We start from the raw sequence: 22,548 nt of genomic DNA, 5'->3' as shown, positions 1-22,548 counted from the left end.
GCCCCGGGCCCCGCCCCGCCCCAGGCCCCGCTCCGCCCCAGGCCCCGCTCCGCCCCGCCCCACCCCGGCCCCGCTCCGCTCCGCCCCAGGCCCCGCTCCGCCCCAGGCCCCGCTCCGCTCCGCCCCAGGCCCCGCTCCGCTCCGCCCCACCCCGGCCCCGCTCCGCTCCGCCCCAGGCCCCGCTCCGCCCCAGGCCCCGCTCCGCTCCGCCCCACCCCGGCCCCGCTCCGCTCCGCCCCAGGCCCCGCTCCGCTCCGCCCCACCCCGGCCCCGCTCCGCTCCGCCCCAGGCCCCGCTCCGCCCCAGGCCCCGCTCCGCTCCGCCCCACCCCGGCCCCGCTCCGCTCCGCCCCAGGCCCCGCTCCGCCCCAGGCCCCGCTCCGCTCCGCCCCACCCCGGCCCCGCTCCGCTCCGCCCCAGGCCCCGCTCCGCTCCGCCCCACCCCGGCCCCGCTCCGCTCCGCCCCAGGCCCCGCTCCGCTCCGCCCCGCAGCCGGCGGGCAGGGCCAAGCAGGGCAGGGGGCAGGCAGGGGGTGGGCTGGGCGCCCTCCTGCCCCATACGTGAGGCAGAGAGATGGGGCTGGAGATCCGGGGGCCCCGCGGCGCTTGGGGACACACGCAGAGACCAGAGCAGCATCCGTTTATTGGCCTCATGACAGACAACACCCTGTCCTGCCAGCAAGGGACACCCTCAGTCGTCCCGCCCACCACCCTGGGGACACCCTAAAAGAGCACAGCACCTTCATGCCTGTACCCCAGTCCCTTGGGACACCCTGGCCCCTCATCTTCTGCTCAGCAGGGGACGAGGCAGCACTCACTTCAGCTGGCGCAGGAAACCGAGCAGGGCCCGATGGAAGTCCTCTGGCTTGTCCAGGTAGCAGGCATGGCCAGCATCGGGCACCACAGCCACGCGGTGCCTGGGGAGGTGCTGAAGGCTCTGCAGGGCCTGGGGACCCAGGCTTGTGTCACGGTCACCATACAGGATGAGGGTGGGCGTCTTGGTAAGGGGAGAGAGAAAACCAGAGCTGTGTCAGAGGGGGAAATGGCCAACAGGCTTCCCCGGCACTCTGCCCACCTCCATCTATTATCATGGGGGGCTACAAAGCCGAAGGAAGGCAGGTGCCAGCCCCACCATGAGCTGGGGGGCATAGGTTCCCCTCACTCACCCCAAAACAAGGTCACTCTCCATGCCACCCTACAACCAGCTCACCCACAAGGCTTGCCAGCACCCAGGGACTCTCCAGGAGCCAGCAACCCACCTCACCTGGACCTGCCGATACTGCTCAGCAGTGTAGTCCTTGGTGCCCACAGGTGCAATGGGCACGAAGCCAGCCAGCCGGTCCCCCCGCACCAGGAGGAAGGGCAGGGCAAAGCGGCCGCTCATGGAGGGACTGATGAGAACAGGTCTCTGCATGCCCAGCTCCTGGAGGACGCGGTCCAGGAAGGCCACCCGGCCCTGTGCCATGGCAACCGTCTCAGCCCGGGGTGAATCTCCGTAGCCTGGCATGGGGCAGAGGACACCAGGTGGGCACAGGGCAGGGGGGGATCATGCAGCCTGCAGTGGTCTCTCCCCACCAAGAATCAGCTGGCTTGGCCAAAAATGGGCACCCATTCAAGCCCCAGCAGTTGTACAGCCACAGCTATGCACCAGCTGGACCTAGCCAATCCCAGCCAAAGGGTTTGGGTGGCCACAAAGGTCAATGTCCCGGGGCAAAACCAAATCCCAGGCACACTGCCCCAGGGACAACCACTAGTTTCCTAGAGGTCCAGAACCCTCCCTGAAGAGGTCCAGAGCCCAGTGGTAGATGAGGTGAGGGACAGGAGCTGCCCAGAGGGATCAACTTAGAGCACAGTGCTGCGGTCCTACCAGGCAGATCTATTGCGACCGCACGGTAGCCTTCTCTGGCAAGCAGTGCCAGCGTGCCCAAAGCCTCCCACGTCTTGGAGGTAAATGCCTGGCCGTGCAGGAACAGGACATCGGGCCTGCGGTGGGGAAGACAGGCAGGAAGGGCATCAGGGAAGATGGCGTACCCATGGCCATCCAGCAGCCATGAGGGCTGGTGGAGACTGATCCCCAGGGACTGTCACCCACCACCTTCCTCTGCCACAGGAGCCAGCAGGCTGACCCACCTCCCGGGGCTGGCAGTCCCGCTGGCCTGTGGCCCTGCAGAAACCTCCCGGTAGAAGACGGGGGGCTCTCCTGCAGCCATTACTGTTCGTGCAGTGGTGTTGGCTGCCTGCCAGCCCCACTTCCTCTTGTCAGGCCAGGTACCCACAGAGCGCTGCTCAGGCTGGGGAGCTGGGAGCAGGAGGTAGAGGACAAGGGTGAGGAGCGCCCCGAGGAGCAGGAGCCCCAGGCGCCAGCGGGCAGGTGGCATCTCTGCTCCCCCTGGAGAAGTAAAATGGCAGCGAGGGGCTGGGAGTCCCAGACCCCACTGCTGCAGACCACGGCCCTCTCCTCAGCTCCGGCCCGGCCTGCGCCCCTCGCTGCCGGCCCCGCTCGGCTCCCGAGCGCCCGTTGCCTCCGGCCACCCGCCCCGCAACCCCTCGGTTCCAGCCGGGACATGCGACGCCCCCGGCCCCGGCCCTCACGGCGTCGCGCCCACGGCCCCGGGCTCCGCCTGACGGGCAGCCGCAGCGCTGCAGGCCCCAAGGGCTGTCAGCCGGGGTCCTGCCCGCCGCACCGAGCCTCGCCGGGGCCCCACCGGACCAAGGACCAAGGTCTCGGGAAGAAGCGGCCGGCACCGGGAAAGGAGCCCCGTCTCGGCTGGGCCTCGGCTGGGGGTCGGCGGAGCTCGGAAGCGCTCGGCTGGGGCTCGGCAGGACTCGGCTGGGACTCGGCGGGGTTCGGTGAAGCTCGGCTAGGCTCGGCGGAGCTCGGCTCGGCTCGGCGGGGCGGCGGCCGTTCCGAGGCCTGCCGCGGGCCTTGTGCTCCGTAAGGCGGTGCCACCGCTCGCTGCCTCCCCCGCCCCGCCCCGGCAGCCTATGGACCTGGGGCGCGGCACCCCCAGCCCCGCGGCGCGGTGGGGAGCGGGAGGCGAGCGGCGCCCGGCACCAGGGGCAGAGGAGCAGGTAAGGGTTGCCAGCCCAGCGCCCGGAGGGGAAACTGAGGCAGAAGCGGGCCCGTGAGCCCGCCTGGCAGGGGCGAGCAGCCCCGGGCACCCACCCTGGGGCCAGTTCCCTGTCGGTGTCCCCCAGAAGGAAAGGTGCTGCCAATGTAACCCCTGTCTTCCCGGTGACAGTGCTGCAGCCCAGCTGCCTTCCCACGACCACCAGGCCTTGACAGCAGGACACTGGCATCCCACCGGGGCCAGCCTTTCCTCTAGGCCGCACAGGGCTGCCGTGCATATTGGGTCCATTTCCACATCTAACCCCCCCAACAACTCTCTCAACCGCCCAGGCATGGCCACCCCACAGCTCACCGAGAGCACCGTCACGGTGGAAGGCCAAACCCTCTTCTACCGCCAAGCTGAGCCGGCCCAGCAAGCACCAAAGCTGACGGTGCTGCTGCTGCATGGCATTCGATTCTCCTCTGACACCTGGCTTCAGCTGCAGACACTTGCCACACTGGCCCAAAACGGCTACCGGGCTGTGGCTATCGACCTGCCGGGTAAGGCATGGTGGATAGCATGGCCCTGGAACAAGGTGTGGGCCGGGGGGAGCTGATACAGCCACTCACATTTGTGGTGCTAGGATGGCAACCCCAGCATCCTGCTGTGCCAGCTTCTTCCTGTCACAAGGCAGCAGAGAGTGTGACACAGCAACTTCTGTCTCCCATGGCTCAGGGCTGGGGCGCTCAAAGGATGCTGTGGCCCCAGCACCCGTGGGCCAGCCAGCGCCGGCAGCTTTCCTGAAAGCAGTTTTGGAGGCTCTGTGCCTGGGTCCAGCCGTGGTGATCAGCCCGTCACTCAGTGGCATGTACTCCCTGCCCTTCCTCTTCCAGCACAGCCACCTGCTGAAGGCATATGTGCCCGTGGCACCCATCTGCACTGAGAAATTCACAGCGGAGCAGTACACCGAGATCAAAGTAGGGCCTGGAGGGAGATTGAGGGAGGTTGGGGAACTGGGAGGGGATGGTAAGGAGGGGACCCTGGCTCTGGGGTTGGCCAGGGGAAAGACCAAACAGGCCAGAAACCCCATTGCCACTGGAAAAGGGAAATGTGATGGTGAAGGAATGTGACTGTAGGGTAGCAGGAGGGAAAGAGGGGGTATTAAGAGATCCAGAACTCTGAGCTTCCGTTTCCCCTCGTGGTGGGCAGGGTAGAAGGACAAGTGTCTTCTCTCCATCTCCTGGCCCCAGGGTGTCCCTGGCCAGGAGGAGCGGGTGCCTGGATGCCATTGGCAGGCTCAGGGTGCATTCCCTCTCTGCAGACACCCACCCTGATCGTGTACGGGGACCAGGATGCAGAGCTTGGGCAGGCCAGCCTGAACAACCTGCAGCACCTTCCCGAGCACCACGTGCTGGTGCTGCAGGGCGCTGGACATGCCTGCTACCTGGACAAGCCTGACGAGTGGCACCACGGGCTCCTGGCCTTCCTGCAGCAGCTGGAGTGAGTGGGATGGGCTGCATGGAGAAGCCCATGGAGCTGGTGTGGCCATCCCACCCATCTCTCCTGTGTTGTGGACACACCCTTGCGCTAACCCAGGTGCTCACCTGGTCTCCCCACCCAGCCTCCCTTGCGACCAAATAAAAACACCACCACTTCCCTGCCACCTTCCTCCCACTTCTTTCCACCCTTCCTTCCTCCTACCCTGATCCCCACCTCCTCTGTGGCTGCCATCGCGTGCACATTTGGGGGGTGACAGCAGGGGAGGTGCAGTCACTGATAGGACATTTGGGGAGCATTGCCTTGTAGGTTGGTGAGTGCCAGCTGCAAGGCCTCTGGAGCCCACTCATCACCTCTGGCGGGACCCCTGCAAGCCTTGGAGAGTGCCTGGGGAGCCCCAGGGTTGTTCTTGGGCACAGGTAGGTCCCCCGGGGCAGTGGCACCTGTGTCCTCAGTCTGCCAGCCTCCTCTTCATCCTCCTCTTCCTCCACCCACCCCTCCTGGCAGGCACCCAAGCCCAGGGTAATCCACAGGGTCTTAAAAGGGAACTGCCAGCCCCCCGGCAGGCTCCTGCCTGTGCTGGCAGCAGCCCAGTGCCCCAGGGAGGCGGGGGGACAGATTTACCAAACAAGTGGCTGCCATGAACAGATTGGGGGGTGGGCGGGGAGGCCTGACAGACGTCTGGCAGGACAGACAGGGGGACAAGCCCCCTGCCTGCCACCTGCCTTCCCGCTCCCTCAGTGCTGCTGTGCTGGGCACTCAGGGACACAGATGGAGCCGGCAGCAGGGTGTCCCCCCAATGCCCCCCCTTACCCAAGCCTGCCTGGGCTTTAGCTGCTTACGCCAGGGCCCAGGAGGATTTAGTGGGGGAGGTAGCGGGGGGGGGCCCACACTTGTCTGTGGGCGCAGGACACCCGTGCAGGGAGCACGGGGTAGTGCCGGGGGTGCTGGAGCCCATCCCTGCCCTGGCAGTAAGGCAGGACCCCCGTCTGGAGCATCCTTCGCCCCCCACCCAGTTTAGCTCCCCTGTTGCAGTCCCAGCCCCCCATACAGGGGTACCTCCCGCCCCCCCCCCAAGCGCTCCCCCCTAGCAGCACCCCTGGGTGCTGGCGGGCCCTGGGGTGCCAACCGCCCCGTCCCTGCCTGTCCGGTGTCCTTGAGCTCTCCAGCCCTGCCAGCTGATCGGCTTCCAGGAAAAAAAAACCGCAATTACAAAGAGGGGCGATGTGTGAGCCAAAGCGGGGGGGCAGGGGGGACAGGAATGTCCCCAGCGGTGGCAGATGGCCTTACCCAGGGTGCATTGTTTCTTTTAGTGTCTCTTATCCGCTGTAATAGGATCCCGGAGGGAGGGATGTGGGAGAGGGGAAGAGCGAGGGGGGCCCCGGCGTGGACCGGGGTGGGGGCCGGGGCTACCAGCCTGGCCCTGGCCTGTCAAGCGGCTCATTGTTCCTGCCCCGGGTGTCACTGGGCGCCGCCGGGGACAATGTGGCACTGAGCGGGGTGGCCGGCGGCGGAGGGACGAGGCGCACGGAAAGGTACCCACCCGCCAGGCCCCTTCCCGCGGGGGCCGCGGGGCTTGTGGCGGCCGGGAGGGCGAGCGGAGAGAGGTTCCCCCTGGGACGGGCTGGGGGCTTCTTCCTCTGTGTGTGTCCCCCCACCCCACCCCGTCACCTCCCTTTGCCACCTGAAGGTGCTCCGAAGGACGGGCGGTGCCCGGCGTAGTGGCTGTCCCGACGCCAGCCGCAGAACGGAGCAGGTGGCCTGTGCCCATCACGGGGGCCTTTAGGGTCCCTGCCAGCCTGGCTCACCTGGGGGAGAGCAGCCCCCCCCGCCAGCGGACCCCCCACATCGCCTGTGGCAGTGGGGGGACACCCGTGGCCCTGCCGCCTCCCCCCTGCCCCACCGCCAGCCCCCTCCTTCTTTTCCCGGTGGGACCTTTTGTCCCCGGTGGGTCACTGCAGCCCTTCATCCCCGGGGGGACGAGGAACCCGAGCTGGCTGCCAAGCCCCACCGGCACCATGCACGGCTCCAGATGCTGCGAGGAGGAGGGTTACAGGCGGTACCACCCCCACCCCCCCCAGTTTCAGGTTCCCCTCCACTGGGAAGGGGAATATTGCCCCTTCCCTAGACTTTCCCCCTTTCTGCAGCCCCTGGTAACGGTGGGGTGAAGACAGTGGGTCCAAACCGCCCCAGGGGTGCAAGCCGTAGCACTTATGGGGTACAAGGGCAGCCGGCTTGCCACACCCTGCCCCATTACCCTGATGCAGGAGATGTGCCATAGCGGTGGCAAGTCTTGCCAGCACCTAAAATATCTGCCCCCCCCCGCCATGCCCACAGACACAGGCCCCAGCCCCAACACGGGTGCTTTGTTTCAAAGCTGCTTGGCATCGTCCAGCTTGCTGGGAGCCAGCGGTGCCACAGCCGCCCACCCATGCCTGGACACATGGCGATTGTCCTCCTTCTGGCCCTGCACTGGCACTGCGGGGTCCCAGCCGCCCCCATTCCCCAGGCACAAGGTTCAGGGGCAGCCCTGGGGTGCTTGGGGGGGGACAGGGTGCAGCGGCATCGTGCATTGGGCATCATGCTGTGGTTTGCATCGAGCTGGCAGTCCCCATCAGGGAGGTTGCCTCAGTTTTCCCTGGGACTTTGCGCACGGGCAGGGGGAAGGGAGGAGGAGAAAGAGGAAGGCTTGCACAGCCTGCAAGAACACTCAGGCCACCTCTGCCCCCCCCACCCTACGTGCCACCACCCCAGCAAGCACCTGCAAACTAAACCCCTTCCTACAGACACGTTTACCACACTTTTCTGCTTCCCCCCTAATATCCATCCAGCTCCTGGCTTCATGGAGGTGCCGGCTCTGGCCAAGGGCCATGTGCAGGTCAGGTTAAACGCAGCTGCCTGCAGGCTCAGACAGATATCTGGCAGCAGGTCCCTTTGGGGAGCTACTGGAAGGGGTGCAGGATGCTGGTGGGGCCCTGGGTCCATGGGGCTGTGCGAGCCTCCCCCACCAGAGGAGGGCATAGTGCTGCCCCTGCCTCAGTTTCCCCTCTTCACAGCCATGGTGCTTTTCAGGTTGCAGATTTGGGGTTGGGGGGTGTTAATTAGGGCCTACCCCCTTTCTGGAGACTACTGTGTCCTGCAGGCTCAGCTCACCCTCCCACCATGGCATCGCCAGATGGAGCCAACGGTGTGGGCGGCAGCCCTGAGGAGACGGAGCTCAGCATCACCCTGACCCTCCGCATGCTCATGCATGGCAAGGTAACAGCCAGGGTACTTGGAGCTGCTCGGGGGGGTCAGCAATGCCCTGGGTGGGGGGTCATGCTGGAGCACCAGCTCCTTGCCATGCCCTGTTTTTCTCCCCTACTCCCTATCTGCCTGGGAACAGCATTCCCAGAAGGATTTCTTCCCCCATCTAAGCCACAGAGGAGCCTGTTTGCATGCCCCAGTGTCACCAGCAAGCCACCCAGTGGCCACGGGGCAGGGCCTGCCTGTTGCCCCTTGGCCAGGCTGTGGGCAGAGGAGGGATGTGGCAGGCAGGGAGCTGACTGCTGACAGGCCACCCTCATCTCTGCCTTTGCAGGAGATTGGCAGCATCATTGGCAAGGTAAGATTTGGGGTCTGGGGCACTGCCAGCCCCGGGCTCCCCTGGACCTGACCACTCGCCCTGTTCCTCTCCCTGCAGAAAGGAGAGACTGTTAAGAGGATACGAGAGCAGGTAAGGGTGTGCTGGGGGACTGCCAGGTCCTGCTGCCTGTCCTGCCTGCACCTGGTGGCTCCCATGTGCCAAGCCCCTGGCCACCCCCATTCCCAGGTGGACCCATGGGAGACACGGCCACACCCCAGGGAAGGCTGCCTGGGGCAGGTGGGAGAGGGAAAGCCCAGGTCCACAGGCATCAAGGCCACTCCTGGTGAGCTCTTCCCTGGGGGGGACACATCAAGCTCAGGGCCTCCAATGTCCCTGACGGGGTGTGACACCATCCCCAGAGCAGTGCGCGCATCACCATCTCAGAGGGGTCCTGCCCCGAGCGCATCACTACCATCACCGGCTCCACTGATGCCGTCTTCCGTGCCGTCTCCATGATCGCCTTCAAGCTGGAGGAGGTAGGCAGCACCCGCCCTGCCAGGTGCTTCCTGAGCTGGGAGCACTTGCCCCATGCTGGTGGGCTCATCGGGGTCCAACACTGCATCTTCCTCCTGGCCTTGCAGGACCTGGGAGCGGGGAGTGATGGGGCAGCAGTGGGCCGGGCACCGGTGACACTGCGCCTCGTCATCCCAGCCAGCCAGTGTGGCTCACTCATCGGCAAGGCGGGAACTAAGATTCGGGAGATTCGAGAGGTGAGGTTGAGGGTGCCCTGGGTGAGGGCTCCCCTTTTCCCCCAAGGGACATAGAGCCCTCAGCACAGGGGCTGCTGTGGTCCCACGGGAGCTGTGGGAGGTGATGCAGATGTTGCAGGAGTGGAGCATCACCCTGCAGGTCCTACAGAGGTCTCCAGGGGCCAAGGAGTGAACAGGGGAGGTGTGAGGTGCTGGGGGTGTGGCTGAGGCACCCCAGCATCTCCCTTTGCCCTCCCCAGAGCACGGGGGCACAGGTGCAAGTGGCTGGCGACCTGCTGCCCAACTCCACTGAACGGGCTGTCACTGTCTCTGGGGTGCCAGACACCATCATCCAGTGCGTGAGGCAGATCTGCGCTGTCATCCTGGAGGTACCTGCTGAGCCCCATGCCCAGCCCAGGGGGCATGCACTGCCTGCCCCAGGGCTCCCTGTGCCCATGTGGACCTGGGCACTGGGGTCCCCCTGTGCTGAAGCCTGTAAGAACACCCTGCCTCAGTGGTACTGGGGGCCATACCCAGCTTGTTGGGGGCGTGGGGGGGGCAAAGGGAATCCAGGGGTCTGCAGGGGTATTTGACCTCATCTCTCATCCCCTCCACCTCCTTCCCTCCCTCTCCAGTCGCCTCCGAAGGGGGCCACCATCCCCTACCACCCCGGCCTCTCCCTGGGCACCATCCTGCTCTCTGCCAACCAGGTAAGGGGCCGCAGCCCCTGTGGGGGCACAGGCTGACTGGGGGGGCTAGCCTCTGCTGGCAAGGGGCAACTCCAGTGGGCTCAGAATGGCATCCCTGTCCCAGGGGGTGGCTTGAGGCAGGGGTCCTCACCTGGACCCACCACTGATGCCCCTTCCTTCCTCTACCAGGGCTTCTCCATGCAGGGCCAGTACAGTGGGGTCTCTCCCACAGAGGTGAGTCCATCCCCATGGCAGCCAACGCCTGCTCCCATGGGCTCCGGGTCTGTGCCCACCGGGATGCCAGTGTCTGGCCCCAGGAGTGGATAGGGCACTCTCTGCCGTCACCCCTAATGCCTCCTTCTTCTTCCTCCCACTGCCCGGGCAGGTGACGAAGCTGCAGCAGCTGTCAGGGCACACGCTCCCCTTTGCCTCCCTGGGCCACGCACCCTCCATGGTGCCAGGTGAGCATCTCCCATGCCTCCCCCAGGGCTGGGGATGTGGGGTGCCCCTCCTGACCCACCCAGCCACCTGGCCCTAATGAGGGGGTCCCTGTCCCCTGCACCCTCTCTGCTCCTGGCCCCCCTGACATGGCTGCCTGCCCCCCAGAATGACCATCCTTGATTTTCTGAGGCCCCTGCACCCACCAGAGCCACCCAACCTGCAGTAGGGGAGCACTGGCACAAAATTACAACTGGTCCCCATGTCCCATCCTCCCTGCCTCTCCCCAGGGATCCTTCAGGTTTGACCCCAGGGCCACTGACTGTCCCAATATGGGGCTGGGGTGGGTGCACAGGGCTGCTGGAGACCCAGACCCCATGGCTAACATCCCTGTTTCTTCCTCCAGGCCTGGACACCAGCTCCCAGAGCAGCTCCCAGGAGTTCTTGGTGCCCAACGACGTATGTGTGGGTCCCAGGAATGGCAAGGGAAACCACAGCTTGGCCCCACCCATGTGTCCCACCCTGCAGCCACTTTGCAAGGGCCAGCACCCGCCACCCCACACAGTTGTAGGCTCTGCCCCAGCCCCCAGAGCTCAGGAGCAGGATAGGCTGCTGGGGCAGAAGCAGCTGGAAGACAAGGGAAACTGAGGTGGAGGAGGGAGAAAAGACTTGGCCAACACCGAGAAACAGCCTTGGGATGTGGCACACCAGTGATGCCATCTGGGGGGGTGGGGTGGCTTGAGTGAGACCAAAAAGCAGGGTCTGCCCAAGGAAAGCAGTGCCCTGCCCTTCTGGTGTCTGCCTCAGTTTCCCCACTCCTCCCAGGCTTAGGGAGTAGCTGGGTGAGCCCCTGGGAGCTCCCTACTCAGCATGGCTCCTCCAGCTGCTCCCAGCTCACCCCAGTCCCTGCTCCTCCAGCTCATTGGCTGCATCATTGGCCGGCACGGCAGCAAGATCAGTGAGATCCGGCAGATGTCGGGCGCCCACATCAAGATTGGGAACCAGACTGAGGGCTCCAGTGAGCGGCATGTGACCATCACAGGGTCCCCCATCAACATCACCCTGGCTCAGTACCTCATCACAGCTTGGTAGGTGCCAGCCTGGGAGGGGAAACACTGGCAGCCAGCACCTCTACAGCACCCCGATGCAGCTTGTGCAGGATACCACCCTCAGCATGCTCAGGAAGGATGAGCTGGGTGGTGCTTTGAGGTCCTGAGATGGTAGGTGTGGGATCTGGGACCCCATGGGGTTTGAACCCCAGCTTTTTAGCCCAGCAAGATGCCCAGGATATGCCATGGAGACCTGTGCCTCAAGGAATGGGGCGCATGGTCCCTGCACCCTAAGACAGGCAGGTTGAGATGGGGGACCTACTCTGTTGCCATGGTACTCACCACCCCACCCTTCTTCTCACTTCTGCAGCTTAGAGACAGCCAAATCTACCTCCCCGGCACCACTGGGCCCTGGCTCTGTGGACCTCGGCATGGGCTTCTCCCAGCCCCTCACCCCAGGCTCCAGCACAGCACTGCCCGCTGTCGCCCCGGCCCCCCCAGCCCTGCTGGGCACCCCCTACACCATCTCCCTCTCCAACTTCATCGGTCTGAAGCCGGTGTCCTTCCTGGCACTGACCCCATCCTCCGTGGCGGGTCCCAACGGCGGCACTGCCAGCTACACGACCAAGATTTCGGCAGCCAACGGCACCAAGAAAGCTGACCGGCAAAAGTTCTCACCCTACTGAGTCCCGCTGGTGGGTGGGTGAGGGGGTCTGGGGTGCGACCCAGCGCCAGGGACACCTCCCTGCCACCCACCCTGTCCCCCAGCCCCTGCCAGGTGCCCCATGCCCATGGATGCCTCCCTTGCCCTGACCCCAGGGAAGGGAAGGGTCTTCCTGGCAGCAATGCCTGCTGGACAAAAGGGCTGCTCCACTGCCTGCTGACTGTCCCAGCAGTGGTGTGCCCCCATTCCTGATTTTCCTGCATGGGGATCCCGTGCCCCAGTATGAGGTGGGGGGGGGGCTGTCTCTGCCAGCCCAGGGTCCCTTCCAGTGCCCTGTGCCAGGCTGGGACCTCCGCCTCCTGCCCCTCACCCTGCCCACCCTGCTGTCCTGCTCCTGCCCACCCTCTGGCTGGCACCCAAAAGGAGGGTCCTGCTAGATGAGAGTCTGCCTGGCCTCTCCAGCGTTCCCCAGTCCCCTGGCTCTGGTGGGGGGCCCTCCCCAGGCCATCCTGGGGCAATTGCCTCCCAGCAACCCCACCCAAGAGCCAGTCCCTGCTGGCTTTGAAATGCTGTATATATAAGTCTATATTTTTCCTCCTTTGTAACTTATCAATGGTTTAATAAAAAGATAAAATTTACACGATAAAAATAGTAATATCCCCTGCCCTGGGTTGAGACACGTCCCCACACCAAGGGCAGTCCCAGCTTGTGGGTACATGGGGTGGTGGCCGGAGGGGCATCCCTGTGGCCAGGGGGTGCTGGCTCTCAGCCCCAGGTTCTCTGGGGGTCTTCCTGGAGCCCCCTCCTTGCCATGGGGCATTTTGCGAGGCCATGGGGCAGTTCTCTCCCAGCACCCCAGTTATTACTAGGGCAGGGGGGTCTCCAACCCACTGTGCCAGCACCATCCCTGGAACCTCTGGTTGAGGGCTGGGGTTGATGTACCCCTCCAGGGTTCCCCCCAGCATAGTCCAGTCCCCTTGCTTGCGCCGTGGGGCTGGATGGGAGGGTTCCCAAGTCCTGCAGAAGCAATGAGACTGAAGGGGGACAGTGCCTCCTGGTCCCCTCTGGCTGCTGCTGCTGCCCAGGGGTGCCCCACACAGCCACCCTGTGCTGCCATGTCCACCCCAGCATACCTCTGGCCAGCAGCCCAGTTTGGCTGGCACATGGCACCACTGGCTGGGATTCAGCTGGGCAGCTGTGTCTTTAAACAGCCCAGTATGGACACCCAGCCAGCCAACATCCCCCCTGGAGGGGCAGCCCCTGCTAGCTAGAGGGGACAGAGGGCACAGCTGGGCATGGCTGGTGGGCATCGCATGCTGCTACGCCAGCAGGAAAAACAGACACAACCACAGCCAGTCCCGTGGGTGCCATCCTCCTAATAAGTACCGTGGGTGACAGGAGCTTCTCCACCCAGATGTTAGTTTTGGGTTAAACAGCCAAGGATGAAACAACCTGTTCCATGACAGCCATACAGGCTCATCAGGGTGCATGGGGCCCTGGTGTTACTGGTGTTAGTGGTATTAGCTGGGTCATTGCTCCCAGGTAGGGTGTGAGGGACCTCTGCTCTTCCCCACTGGCCATGAGTGGTCCCAGCAGGGTGACAGAGATGGAGGCACCCCCTCCCCTGCCACTGTGTAGAAGACCCTTGGCTTCCCATGTCCCAGGGAGAGCCTGTCCATGCAACTGGGCTGTGCTAGTGGAGCCAGAGAAAATCCCAGCCTGCAGAAGGGAGACGAGGTGTCCCCAGGTCTGCTGTCTTCTCCAGGCAGAGAAAAACTATCTTCTACCATAAGCTCAGTGAAGAGGCAAAAACTGAACAAGGACGCCTCCAAACCCAAGAGGCTGGGTCCCCTGCCCACCCTCCTGCCCAGCACAGTGGGACAGAGCCCCCTGCTCTTCAGCTGCTCTCTTCAGGAACTTGACCTGGGATGGGGAAGCCCATCTTGGTCTGGTCCAGCCTGTTCCTGGGACTGGGGCTGATGCAGCTGGCATGGGTCTCCAGTGTGCAAGTCGCCCTCTGGAGGAACTGCAAGAAGTTTTCCTGGACAGAGGCCTCGGAAACAGAAAGACAGAGCTCCTGGCCCAGCGGCTGGTTGAGACAGCTGCGCCGGAGCCGGGCCAGCTCCTCCCGGATCTGGCGGTTCAGCAGCCCATAGAAGAAGGGATTGATGGCGAAGGAGGAATAGGCAATCCAGGTGACCACCATCTCCCCATGCCCACCACCCACCGTGCCAGCAGCAAAAGAGGAGTGCAAGTGGAAAGCAAAGAAGGGCAGCCAGCAGCACAAGAACTGTCCCACAATGAGGACCAAGGTGAGAATGGCCTTGTTGCTTCCCAAAAAGCGCTCTGGTGTCAGCCTGGGCAGTGGCAGGTTCCTGGTGGTGATGATGGTCACTTGGCTGGCAATGGAGTCGGATCGGTGTCTTGGTGCAGCTCCCTGTGCTGGCACAGGCACGTGCTGCAGGGATGCCATCCGGGCCACACGGTAGACACTGCAGTAGACAGCAAAGATGATGATGGTGGGCAGGACAAAGCAGATGATGCTGAAGATGATCACAAAAACCTTCTTGTGGGCCCCAGGGCTCCAGTAGACTGTACAGCGGCTGGCACTGGTGGCACCATTGCCTTGAGGCCAGCCCACCAATGCCAAGACAGTGATAAGAACAGACTTGACCCAAATGAAGATAACTCCAGCCACTGCCAGCCTGATGGTCATCTTGACCTCATACCTCATGGGGTGGACGATGTAGTAGTACCGCTCCACGCTGATGATGGAGATGGTAAGGATGGAGGCACTGATGAAGCAGACATTCAAGAATATCAAGGCCTGGCACTCGGCAATGCTGTAGATCACCCTGTTGAAGCAGGAGGAGCTGGAGATGATCCCCAGGGGCATGAGGAAAATGGCAGAGAGGAGGTCAACCACACAGAGGTGGCAGACGAAGATGAACTTTCTGAGAAGAGGAGTTTTGAGAATGACGACCATCACCACGGTGTTGGCTACCAGGGCAATGAGGGTGAGGAGGACCATGCAGAGGAGGCTCACCACCTCCTGGGCGATAGACTGCTCAGGGACGGAGAGTGGCTCTAGGTAGTCTGTGGTGTTCAGCCCTGTTTGGCTCGCCATCCCCCCTGAGGACTAAGCCAGCAGCTCCGGTGCCTGGGCAACAAGGGCTCTTCTCCTGCATCCCTTAGACGGAAACCCCACCACAACCACGGCTGCTGTCTTTTCCTTGCCTGTTGAGGAGGGGAGCAGGATGTGAAGGAGAAGGACCAAACTGAGGAAAAGCCACAGAGGACCCTGGAGATGACCTGAACCCCCCTGAGATGCTGGAGCAGGGAGAGGTACCCAGCAAGGTCACAGCACCCTGCCTAGCCCAGGACTGGCGCCCAGTCTGTCCCCAGCTGGGCCAGGGAGGGCACTGCCACGACCTGTGGGCACCTGTGCCAGGCTGACATCCTGTCCCCCTGCCCCAGCTGCACCACCTCACCCCAAGGAGGGACAGCACGAACCCACCTGCCCCATCCCTACTCCTTGCTCTAGATGTGGGGCACCCCTGGGTGGGTGTGGGGAACCCAGCGCACCTTTGCTCCTGGGGAGGTGGGTGATGCTCCCCTCCTTGATGGGGGTCCTTCTCGCCAGCGTCGCTCCTGCAGCAGGACAGGGGCTGCCAGCCTGTGTGCAAGGCCACACTCCCCATTCCCCACACCCCGTCACCCGCTCGTCATCCTGTTTGCCTGCAGCCCGCCAGCTGCGGATGGCACCAGCTGTCACTCCCGGGCGCTGCCTGCACTGCCTGCACTCGTGGCAGCCCCACGAGGACAGCTGCTGGGTCCTAGCAGCCAGCAGGGGCTCAGGAAGGGGGGACCAGGGTCCCCGAGCCCTCTGTCCTCCACCCACTGTGCCAGGCCTGGTCCTTCTGCAAGGACAGCTCAGCCCTGAGGTCCCCAGGGCTCAGGCAACAGACCTACATGCAGGACTACAGCGTCTTCTCCCCACTGGCACATGGATGCTCTGGAGCATCCATGGGGCATTGGGGTAATGCAGGCAGGAGTTGCCCATCCCTGGCACACATGCACACAGAGATGTGCTTGGCATGGGCGCCGGGCTGGGCCAGAGCAGCAGGCACGGCTTCAAGCATGGCACCAAAGGGAGGGCAGTCACTCACCCTCTGGATGGGTGGATGGATGAGCTCCTCCATGCCCAGGCAGGGCAGCACATCTTGCTCATCATCTGTAGCTCTGATGTCATGGTGATGGGCATAAGCCACGTGCCTTGCTAAGGTGTTGAGGGCACCTGGCTTGCAAAGCCACCAGCTTTCACCCGAAGGCTGTCAGCACCAGATGGCCACAACAGGGTGCAGCCCTTCCAGAGCCACCCACTGCTGACCCTGAAAGGACCCACCACCCTTCCCTGCTCTGCACCCACCTTGCTGGGCAGGAAAGTGCAAACACTGCTCAGTACAAGGCACGTGGTTTTTATTCTTGGTCAAAGCGGGTTCTGTCCTCCATGCTAAGCCTGTCCCTTGACAACCCCAGGTGGGGTGGCCGGAGAGTCCAGAACACTGTGCTGCAGGCTGGTGGGCATCACCAGATAGTGCTGGAATGGGGTCATGAGGTGCCTGAGCACCCTCAGAATTGGAGCTGGACAAGGTAGCAGATCCGGCACTGGCTTTCGTGGTAGATGAGGTACTCGCTTTGACTGAAGGAGGAGTCCTTGTAGGTGGGCATGGGGATGGGCTTGCCCTGGCACACCAGCACCTTCTTGCCATCCAGCAGCACCTCTTCATCCTGTGCAGGGTCTGGGTGAGAAGACACCCCCAACCACTACGTCAAGCTCAAGGTCTGGCCTCTCTCCCCCTGACCCTGTGCCCATCCCAGGCCCACAGACCTCACACCCCCTCCTGCTCCAGGTTCACCTGGCTCCGTCTGGCCACAGGCCAGGACACTGTCATAGCCAGTGGGCGGCTGACACAGCATGGGGTCATCACAGGTGATGTGGTAGGGGTTGCCCAGGGCCACCTCCGTCAGGAACATGATGCCAACCTTCTTGGATGTGCAGCCCACTGCCATGGCAGAGGGGTATGGGGATGATGGCACCAGCCCTGGCATTCCCATCTGGTTGTGCCCAGGCCACCCCTGAACAGGGAGTGGCTGCCACAGCAGGGAAGGGGCTTGACATGCCCAGCAGCTGCCTGGCAAGGGGTATGTGAAAGCAGCTGGGCTCCCACAACTCTGTGGGCCCAGGACCCTCACCATAGCAGGCTGACTTGCTGTTCTCAGAGGTGAAGTAAATGCCCTTGCCCAGGTGCCCACCTGAGTGGGGTATGATGCACAGCCCACTCTTCAGGATGGCTGCAACCACCGCCACATTGGTGCCGTGCCAAAGAAGGCGCTGGTGCTGCAGGAGGTCATGGGCTTTGAAGCGCTCGTCCTGGAGAGATGCAAAGCTAAGGGCTGTCCACAGAGGGACACATGGGTGCAACCAGGGGTGGGGACTGTCACCCAACCCCAGTGCCAGGCTGCAGAGGCAGGGGAGCGGGTGCTCATTTACCCCTGGCCAGCTGGGCTCAAGCCCCCCTGGGTGGAGATGTCCAGAGCCCTAATGCAGACAAAGCTCCATCCTGGGGTGCAACCAGGGTTTCCCCACTGTGGGACAGGGATAAACAGCTCCTTCTTCTCACATCACCATCTCAGGCCACCTGCCAGATGTTGAGGATGTGGAATTTGTGCCCAGCCTGTGTCACATAGTTTTGAATCAGCTGCCAGGGAGGGAGGCAGGAAAGCAGTGTCACCACAGGCAGCCATCCCAGCAATGCCCACAGTCCCCCTGGTGCAGTGGGGACCTTTAGGATGCCTGCAGGACTCACACAGTTGCTCCCAGTCATGGGGCACTGTGGCACAAGCAGCACCTGGTGTTCCTAGGAAGCTGGGTCCAGCAGGGAGAGCTGGCAGCAGAGCAGGGCGTAATCCTGATCCAGTGGATGGATGACTTCCTCCGCCTCCTCCTCCTTCACCTTCTGTGCCTGCAAGTTCTGTGCTACCTCGATGTCGGCCAGCACCTGGCAGGCACAGACCGGGGACATCATCACCGCTGGTGCTGGGCACCATGGCGGGGGGACCAGGGCAAGCCCAGCCTCCTGCCAGCACCTCCCTGCCCCACAGGCAGGAGCCCTCCCTGGGGAGGGATGCCACCCCCCAAGTACCCCAGCATCTCACCAACAGCATGTCCTTCTTGGCACGCAATAGGTCAGGGGAGTTGATGGGCGGTGGCCGTGCCCGCCCAAAGTTATGGGGGATGATGATGTAGAAGCAGGAGGAGAGATCCTCCAGGCACGCAGCCTCAGGGGGCTGCTCCTGCAGCACTGCCTCCAGCTCCTCCAGCACTTCAAAGCCCCTTGCAATCTGCTGCTTGCTCAGCTTCCCCAGTGGCATCTTCTTCACATCTGACCGGGGGGACAGGGGAAGGTGTGGGTGAACCCATCCACCCCACTTACTCCACAGCTACTTCCAATAACCTCCAGCATCACCACGGGCACATGCAGGCACCCACCATGAGGGGCCCACAGTTACACCAGGTGCTGGGCTGTCAGCGGGGATGCTCTAAAATCTGCTGGCACCTCTGCCCTGTTCACCTCCCTGCCTTACCTCCCATTCCAGGCCCCAGACCCACTCCATGCCACCCACCACCTCCTATCGATATTCATGGTCTGCATGGCATCCTGGAACATGTCGTTGCTGAAGATGAAGGACACCAGGTCCTGCATGGCTTTGTCCAAGGTGCAGGGCAGCTCCTGCTGCTTGCAGACCTTGTCTCCATCCACACCATCCACCTGCAGTCCCCCAACATCATCATGCTGCCTGTGAGCCTGCGGGAGGTTATGGGGGCACAGCAGTGGGACTGTCCATCTCAGTTGAGAGAGCCTGGCTCCTGGGCAGCACAGCAACATGGAAAGCAGTCGCCTCTGCTTTCCATGACCAACGCCATGCAGATGGCTGTGGTTCTCACTTGGGATGCCCTTCCACTCAACCTCAAGCCATTAGCGCCAAATCTCTGCCCATGTGCTGTTTCAGCTTGCACCCAGACCCCTCCCAAAACCCACCCCATCCTGCTGACCCACTTGGATGTCCTGGTGCCCAGTGGGCCAGGGGTGGGATGTGAGGACTACCCCACTACAGTGACACCCCAGCTGCCTGGCACACTCACCCTGGGGGCAACTATCACCTCCTGCCCAGCCCTCAGCTGCACTTCAATGAGCATGTACTTCCCTGGCTGGGCAACAAAGTTCTCCCTTGCCGCCCAGCTGTTCTTGGTCTTCTCCTGAAACTTCTTCTCAAAGGCCTTCTTGTCAGCCTCCAGGGAGGCAGAGGGCATGAGTCTGGACTGGCCCACCTCACCCTGTCAGCAGATGGCATCCATCAAGACCCACCCTGCACCCTTGCTCCACCAGCCCCATGCTGGAGGGAGGCGGGGGGGCTGAAATGCAGGGGTTGTGGGACACCAAGCAGGAACATGCTGAGCTGATAGCACCAGGTATGGGGGTCCCTCCATCTCAGGGAGACACCCCAGGACTGCTTGCTGGGGTGTCACATTCACTGTCACTACAGTGACAAGGTGCCATGTCCCCCAGCCAGGCTGACCCTGCTGTGTGGGGGCAAGTTCCTGAAGGCCCCTGCAACAAGGGCCTATAGCAAGGCTACTCGGTTGCTTGGTTTGGGACTGAGAACAAGGGATGGGGACCACCAGGTTCATCTCCAACCCTTGGGGGTCTCAGGGCAGGGTGGGGACAGCTGTGGTGGGGGAACACAAGCAGTGCTGGGGTCAACTGCCCAAAGAGTTATGGTGAATGGAGTTAAATCCAGTTGATAGCCAGTCACAAATGGTGTTCCTCAGGGCTCAGTACTGGGGCCAGTTCTGTTTATATCTGGACGAGGGGATCGAGTGCAACCTCAGTAAGTTTGCAGGTGACACCAAACTAGGCAGCAGTGTTGATCTGCTGGAGGGCAGGAAGGCCCTGCAGAGGGACCTGGATAGGCTGGATCGATGGGCCAGGGCCAGCTGTGTGAGGTTCAACAAGGCCAAGTGCCAGGTCCTGCACTTGGGTCACAACAACCCTATGCAATGCTACAGGCTTGGGGTAGAGTGGCTGGAAAGCTGCCCAGCAGAAAAGACCTAGGGGTGCTGGTCAACAGCTGGCTGAACATGAGCCAACAGTGTGCCCAGGTGACCAAGAAGGCCAACAGCATCCTGGCTTGTATCAGGAATAGTGTGGCCAACAGGAGCAGGGCAGTGATCACACCCCTGTACTCAGCACTGGTGAGGCCGCACCTCGAATACTGTGTTCAGTTTTGGGCCCCTCACTACAAGAAGGACATTGAGTTGCTGGAGCGTGTCCAGAGGAGGGCAAGAAAGCTGGTGAAGAGTTAGAGAACAAGTCTTACGAGGACTGGCTGAGGGAACTGGGGTTGTTTTGCCTGGAGAAGAGGAGGCTGAGGGGAGACCTTATCACTCTCTACAGCTAACTGAAAAGAGGTTGTGGTGAGGTGGGTGCTGGTCTCTTCTCCCAAGTAACAAGCGATAGGACAAGAGGAGTTGGCCTCAAGCTGCATCAGGGGAGGTTTAGACTGGACATTAGAAAAGATATCTTTACGGAAAGAGTTGTCAAACATTGGAACAGGCTACCCGGAAAGGTGGTAGAGTCACTATCCCAGGAGGTATTTAAAAGACATGCAGATGTGGTGCTTAGGGACATGGTTTAGTGGTGGACTGGGCAGTGCTATGTTAATGGTTGGACTTGATGATCTCAAAGGTCTTTTCCAACCTAAATGAATCTGATTCTAGGACTCACTACATGGCCCCAGTGGAACCAGACGCTGTAGGCACCATCGTGCTCAAGGAGCTGGATGATGTAGTTGTTGTTGGCGCTAATGTTGGTCTGGTTCAGGGTGCAGTTGTAGTCCTCGTAGACCCACAGTGAGCAGCACAGCTCGAGCTGGCACCTGGGCAGTGTTTGGGGATGGAGGGAGTGCAGAGCTGACCCAGTGGGGACACAGGGTGGGTCTGCAAGCAAAACTGGGGCTGCCCCTGTGTCAGCAGGGTGGGGCTGCCCTGGGACTCCCCTCCTCTCTCCTGCCCATGTCCCCCCATCCCAGCCCCTCTGGGTACCCGAGCCCTGCTCTCACCCGTGCGCCTGGTACTGTGCTCAGGGGGCACAGCCCATTGATGGTGGCAGGAGGTTTCTCCTTGGGGGCAGTTTTCAGAGCTGCCAAGGTGGAGCTCCAGGTGTCATCCTCCTCTGTCCTCTTTGCTTTCTTGACCCTGCCATCCAGCATGCGTGGCACTTGGAGGCCATGGATGAGCCACACCCACGAGGCCAGCGCAGCTTTAATCTCCCAGCAAAAAGCCTCAGGGGGAGCAGAACTGGGGGTGAGAGATGCCGAGCTGTCCTTCTGGGAAAGTTTGGCTGGGCTGTGCCTAGCTTTCCCTATGCCTCCAGCCCACAGCTGTGCTGGAAGAGGGGATGGGACCTCTCCCTCCAAACTGTCTCAGCCTTGCCCCTCTGCTCAGGAGGGGGGCAGAGCACCTTGGTAACCTCCTGCCCTCAAGTCAAGAGACACATCCCAGTAACACGGAGCCAAGGGGGAGCACGGGGGTGGGGGCACGGCCGCTTGCATAGCAAACTCAGGTCTGAAGAGCTGGAAGAGGACAAGAGTCTGCTGGAGGGAGGAGCCTGGAGAGCCCTGACTGGCCCCCACCACCCCTCACCAGGGAACCCCAATCTGCAAGAGTGTGTTCCCAAGGCTCCTCTAGCCCTCTGCCCCCAGAGACATGCAGAAGAGGAAAGCATGCAAATTTGGCTCCCCCCAAAACATGCAATGCCCCCTCCCCAAAATCCTGCCCAGGCCCAGTGAAGAGGTGCAGCACCCTGCAGGGCAAGGGTGTAGTGCTTTGATTTGGGCACAGAGAAGGCTCAGGTAGCCCCTCATCTCCTGTGCCCCCGTGGTCCCAGCTGAGCAGGGGGTGCTGGGGACAGCAAAGGAGGGAGCAGAGTAGGGACTGGACATGTCCTACTTGCTCCTGCTGCCGAAGGCCAGTGACCCCAGTGCCGAGGAGCCTTTGGGCAGGGCAGGCAGCCCTTGGCAAAAGCAGGCAGCAGCCAGGGATGACAATAGAAACAGCTGTCACACCCCTAGGTAGCGCATGCACCCTGTGGCAGTGCCTCCCTGCCTGCCTGCCAGGAAGTCCCTGGACAAGGGGTGACCCTGCCTCCAGCTGCCCGTCCAGCCAGTCCCCCTTCGCCATGCTCTGGGACAGGGAAAACAGTCTTGAAAGGACTAAAGCCTACATAATTTTGCATATTAAATGTCTTTTCTTGGGTCCCTACCAAACAGGCAGGGCTGAGGATCAGGAAGGGAGGAGTAGTGTATGCTGGCATTGAAACATGTTTTGAAGGGTTCAAAGCAATCGCTGCCTTCTCCTGCCTGCAAACTGCCTTGATATAAGAGGTGCACATCCCAGGCAGGAGCAGCTGCACAGCCAGTGGGGACAGGTGGTGTGGGCAGGAGGCAGAGCTGCCTTACCTGCTGGGGACGTGCAGGGGACGATGCTGCTGGAGCCAGAGCATTGGTGGCTTTGTAGCTCCCAGGCTTGGCCATGTCAGCCTGAGGCAGTGCAGGCGACTGGACAGCCCCATGTCCTCCCTTGGGGGCTGAAAAGGTGATTCAGTTTTACCAAGGCAGGTACTCCCCTAAAAGGACTGCCGCCCATGGAAGAGCCTGCACTGGGCCGAGCTGAGTAAGGAGCAAGGAGTGGCAGGAGGAGACCAGAAGCTCCTACCCTGCTTGCCAC

At 62.5% G+C, this 22,548-nt stretch overlaps 5 protein-coding genes across 5 annotated transcripts; 2 read left to right on the top strand and 3 right to left on the bottom strand.

Moving 5' to 3' along the window:
- Positions 1–623: 623 nt before the first annotated feature.
- LOC142058682 (protein ABHD14A-like) lies at positions 624–2,614 on the bottom strand. The gene is made up of 4 exons (XM_075096290.1): positions 2,129–2,614; positions 1,866–1,981; positions 1,263–1,498; positions 624–995 (listed from the first exon to the last, which is right to left on the bottom strand). The coding sequence occupies exons 1-4, from the start codon at positions 2,374–2,376 to the stop codon at positions 813–815; spliced, it is 783 nt and encodes a 260-aa protein (XP_074952391.1). The 5' UTR covers positions 2,377–2,614; the 3' UTR covers positions 624–812.
- Positions 2,615–2,953: 339 nt separating this feature from the next.
- Positions 2,954–4,711, top strand: LOC142058683 (putative protein-lysine deacylase ABHD14B). Its single transcript, XM_075096291.1, has 4 exons — positions 2,954–3,070; positions 3,399–3,608; positions 3,784–4,025; positions 4,370–4,711. Exons 2-4 carry the CDS (start codon positions 3,401–3,403, stop codon positions 4,550–4,552), a joined length of 633 nt encoding a protein of 210 aa, XP_074952392.1. The 5' UTR covers positions 2,954–3,070; positions 3,399–3,400; the 3' UTR covers positions 4,553–4,711.
- Positions 4,712–5,881: 1,170 nt separating this feature from the next.
- On the top strand, positions 5,882–12,337 carry PCBP4 (poly(rC) binding protein 4). The gene is made up of 13 exons (XM_075096279.1): positions 5,882–6,080; positions 7,688–7,803; positions 8,126–8,149; positions 8,228–8,260; positions 8,530–8,646; positions 8,752–8,880; positions 9,120–9,248; positions 9,495–9,569; positions 9,738–9,782; positions 9,934–10,009; positions 10,393–10,445; positions 10,905–11,074; positions 11,406–12,337. The coding sequence occupies exons 2-13, from the start codon at positions 7,708–7,710 to the stop codon at positions 11,719–11,721; spliced, it is 1,263 nt and encodes a 420-aa protein (XP_074952380.1). The 5' UTR covers positions 5,882–6,080; positions 7,688–7,707; the 3' UTR covers positions 11,722–12,337.
- Positions 12,338–12,933: 596 nt separating this feature from the next.
- Positions 12,934–14,878, bottom strand: LOC142058681 (putative G-protein coupled receptor). Its single transcript, XM_075096289.1, has one exon. It carries the CDS (start codon positions 14,824–14,826, stop codon positions 13,597–13,599), a length of 1,230 nt encoding a protein of 409 aa, XP_074952390.1. The 5' UTR covers positions 14,827–14,878; the 3' UTR covers positions 12,934–13,596.
- Positions 14,879–16,331: 1,453 nt separating this feature from the next.
- On the bottom strand, positions 16,332–21,032 carry PARP3 (poly(ADP-ribose) polymerase family member 3). Its single transcript, XM_075095448.1, is given in 10 exon segments — positions 16,332–16,501; positions 16,619–16,765; positions 16,956–17,133; positions 17,384–17,461; positions 17,612–17,761; positions 17,919–18,145; positions 18,373–18,532; positions 18,907–19,098; positions 20,549–20,686; positions 20,883–21,032. Coding segments are annotated over 10 exon segments (1,590 nt in total).
- Positions 21,033–22,548: the final 1,516 nt, after the last annotated feature.

The sequence above is a fragment of the Phalacrocorax aristotelis genome, chromosome 6 (genome assembly GCF_949628215.1).
Source record: "Phalacrocorax aristotelis chromosome 6, bGulAri2.1, whole genome shotgun sequence".
NCBI classification, from domain to species: Eukaryota; Metazoa; Chordata; class Aves; order Suliformes; family Phalacrocoracidae; genus Phalacrocorax; species Phalacrocorax aristotelis.
This window is presented reverse-complemented; position numbering and strand designations above follow the sequence as displayed.

Coding starts and splice junctions, on each gene's coding strand:
- LOC142058682 (XM_075096290.1), bottom strand. CDS start 2,376: ATGCCACCTGCCCGCTGGCGCCTGGGGCTCCTGCTCCTCGGGGCGCTC. Junction 1,982..2,128: donor GGGACTGCCAGCCCCGGGAG/GTGGGTCAGCCT, acceptor TCCCCACCGCAG/GCCCGATGTCCTGTTCCTGC. Junction 996..1,262: donor AGCAGTATCGGCAGGTCCAG/GTGAGGTGGGTT, acceptor CCCCTTACCAAG/ACGCCCACCCTCATCCTGTA.
- LOC142058683 (XM_075096291.1), top strand. CDS start 3,401: ATGGCCACCCCACAGCTCACCGAGAGCACCGTCACGGTGGAAGGCCAA. Junction 3,609..3,783: donor TGTGGCTATCGACCTGCCGG/GTAAGGCATGGT, acceptor CCCATGGCTCAG/GGCTGGGGCGCTCAAAGGAT. Junction 4,026..4,369: donor AGCAGTACACCGAGATCAAA/GTAGGGCCTGGA, acceptor CCCTCTCTGCAG/ACACCCACCCTGATCGTGTA.
- PCBP4 (XM_075096279.1), top strand. CDS start 7,708: ATGGCATCGCCAGATGGAGCCAACGGTGTGGGCGGCAGCCCTGAGGAG. Junction 8,881..9,119: donor AGATTCGGGAGATTCGAGAG/GTGAGGTTGAGG, acceptor TGCCCTCCCCAG/AGCACGGGGGCACAGGTGCA. Junction 9,570..9,737: donor TCCTGCTCTCTGCCAACCAG/GTAAGGGGCCGC, acceptor TTCCTCTACCAG/GGCTTCTCCATGCAGGGCCA.
- LOC142058681 (XM_075096289.1), bottom strand. CDS start 14,826: ATGGCGAGCCAAACAGGGCTGAACACCACAGACTACCTAGAGCCACTC.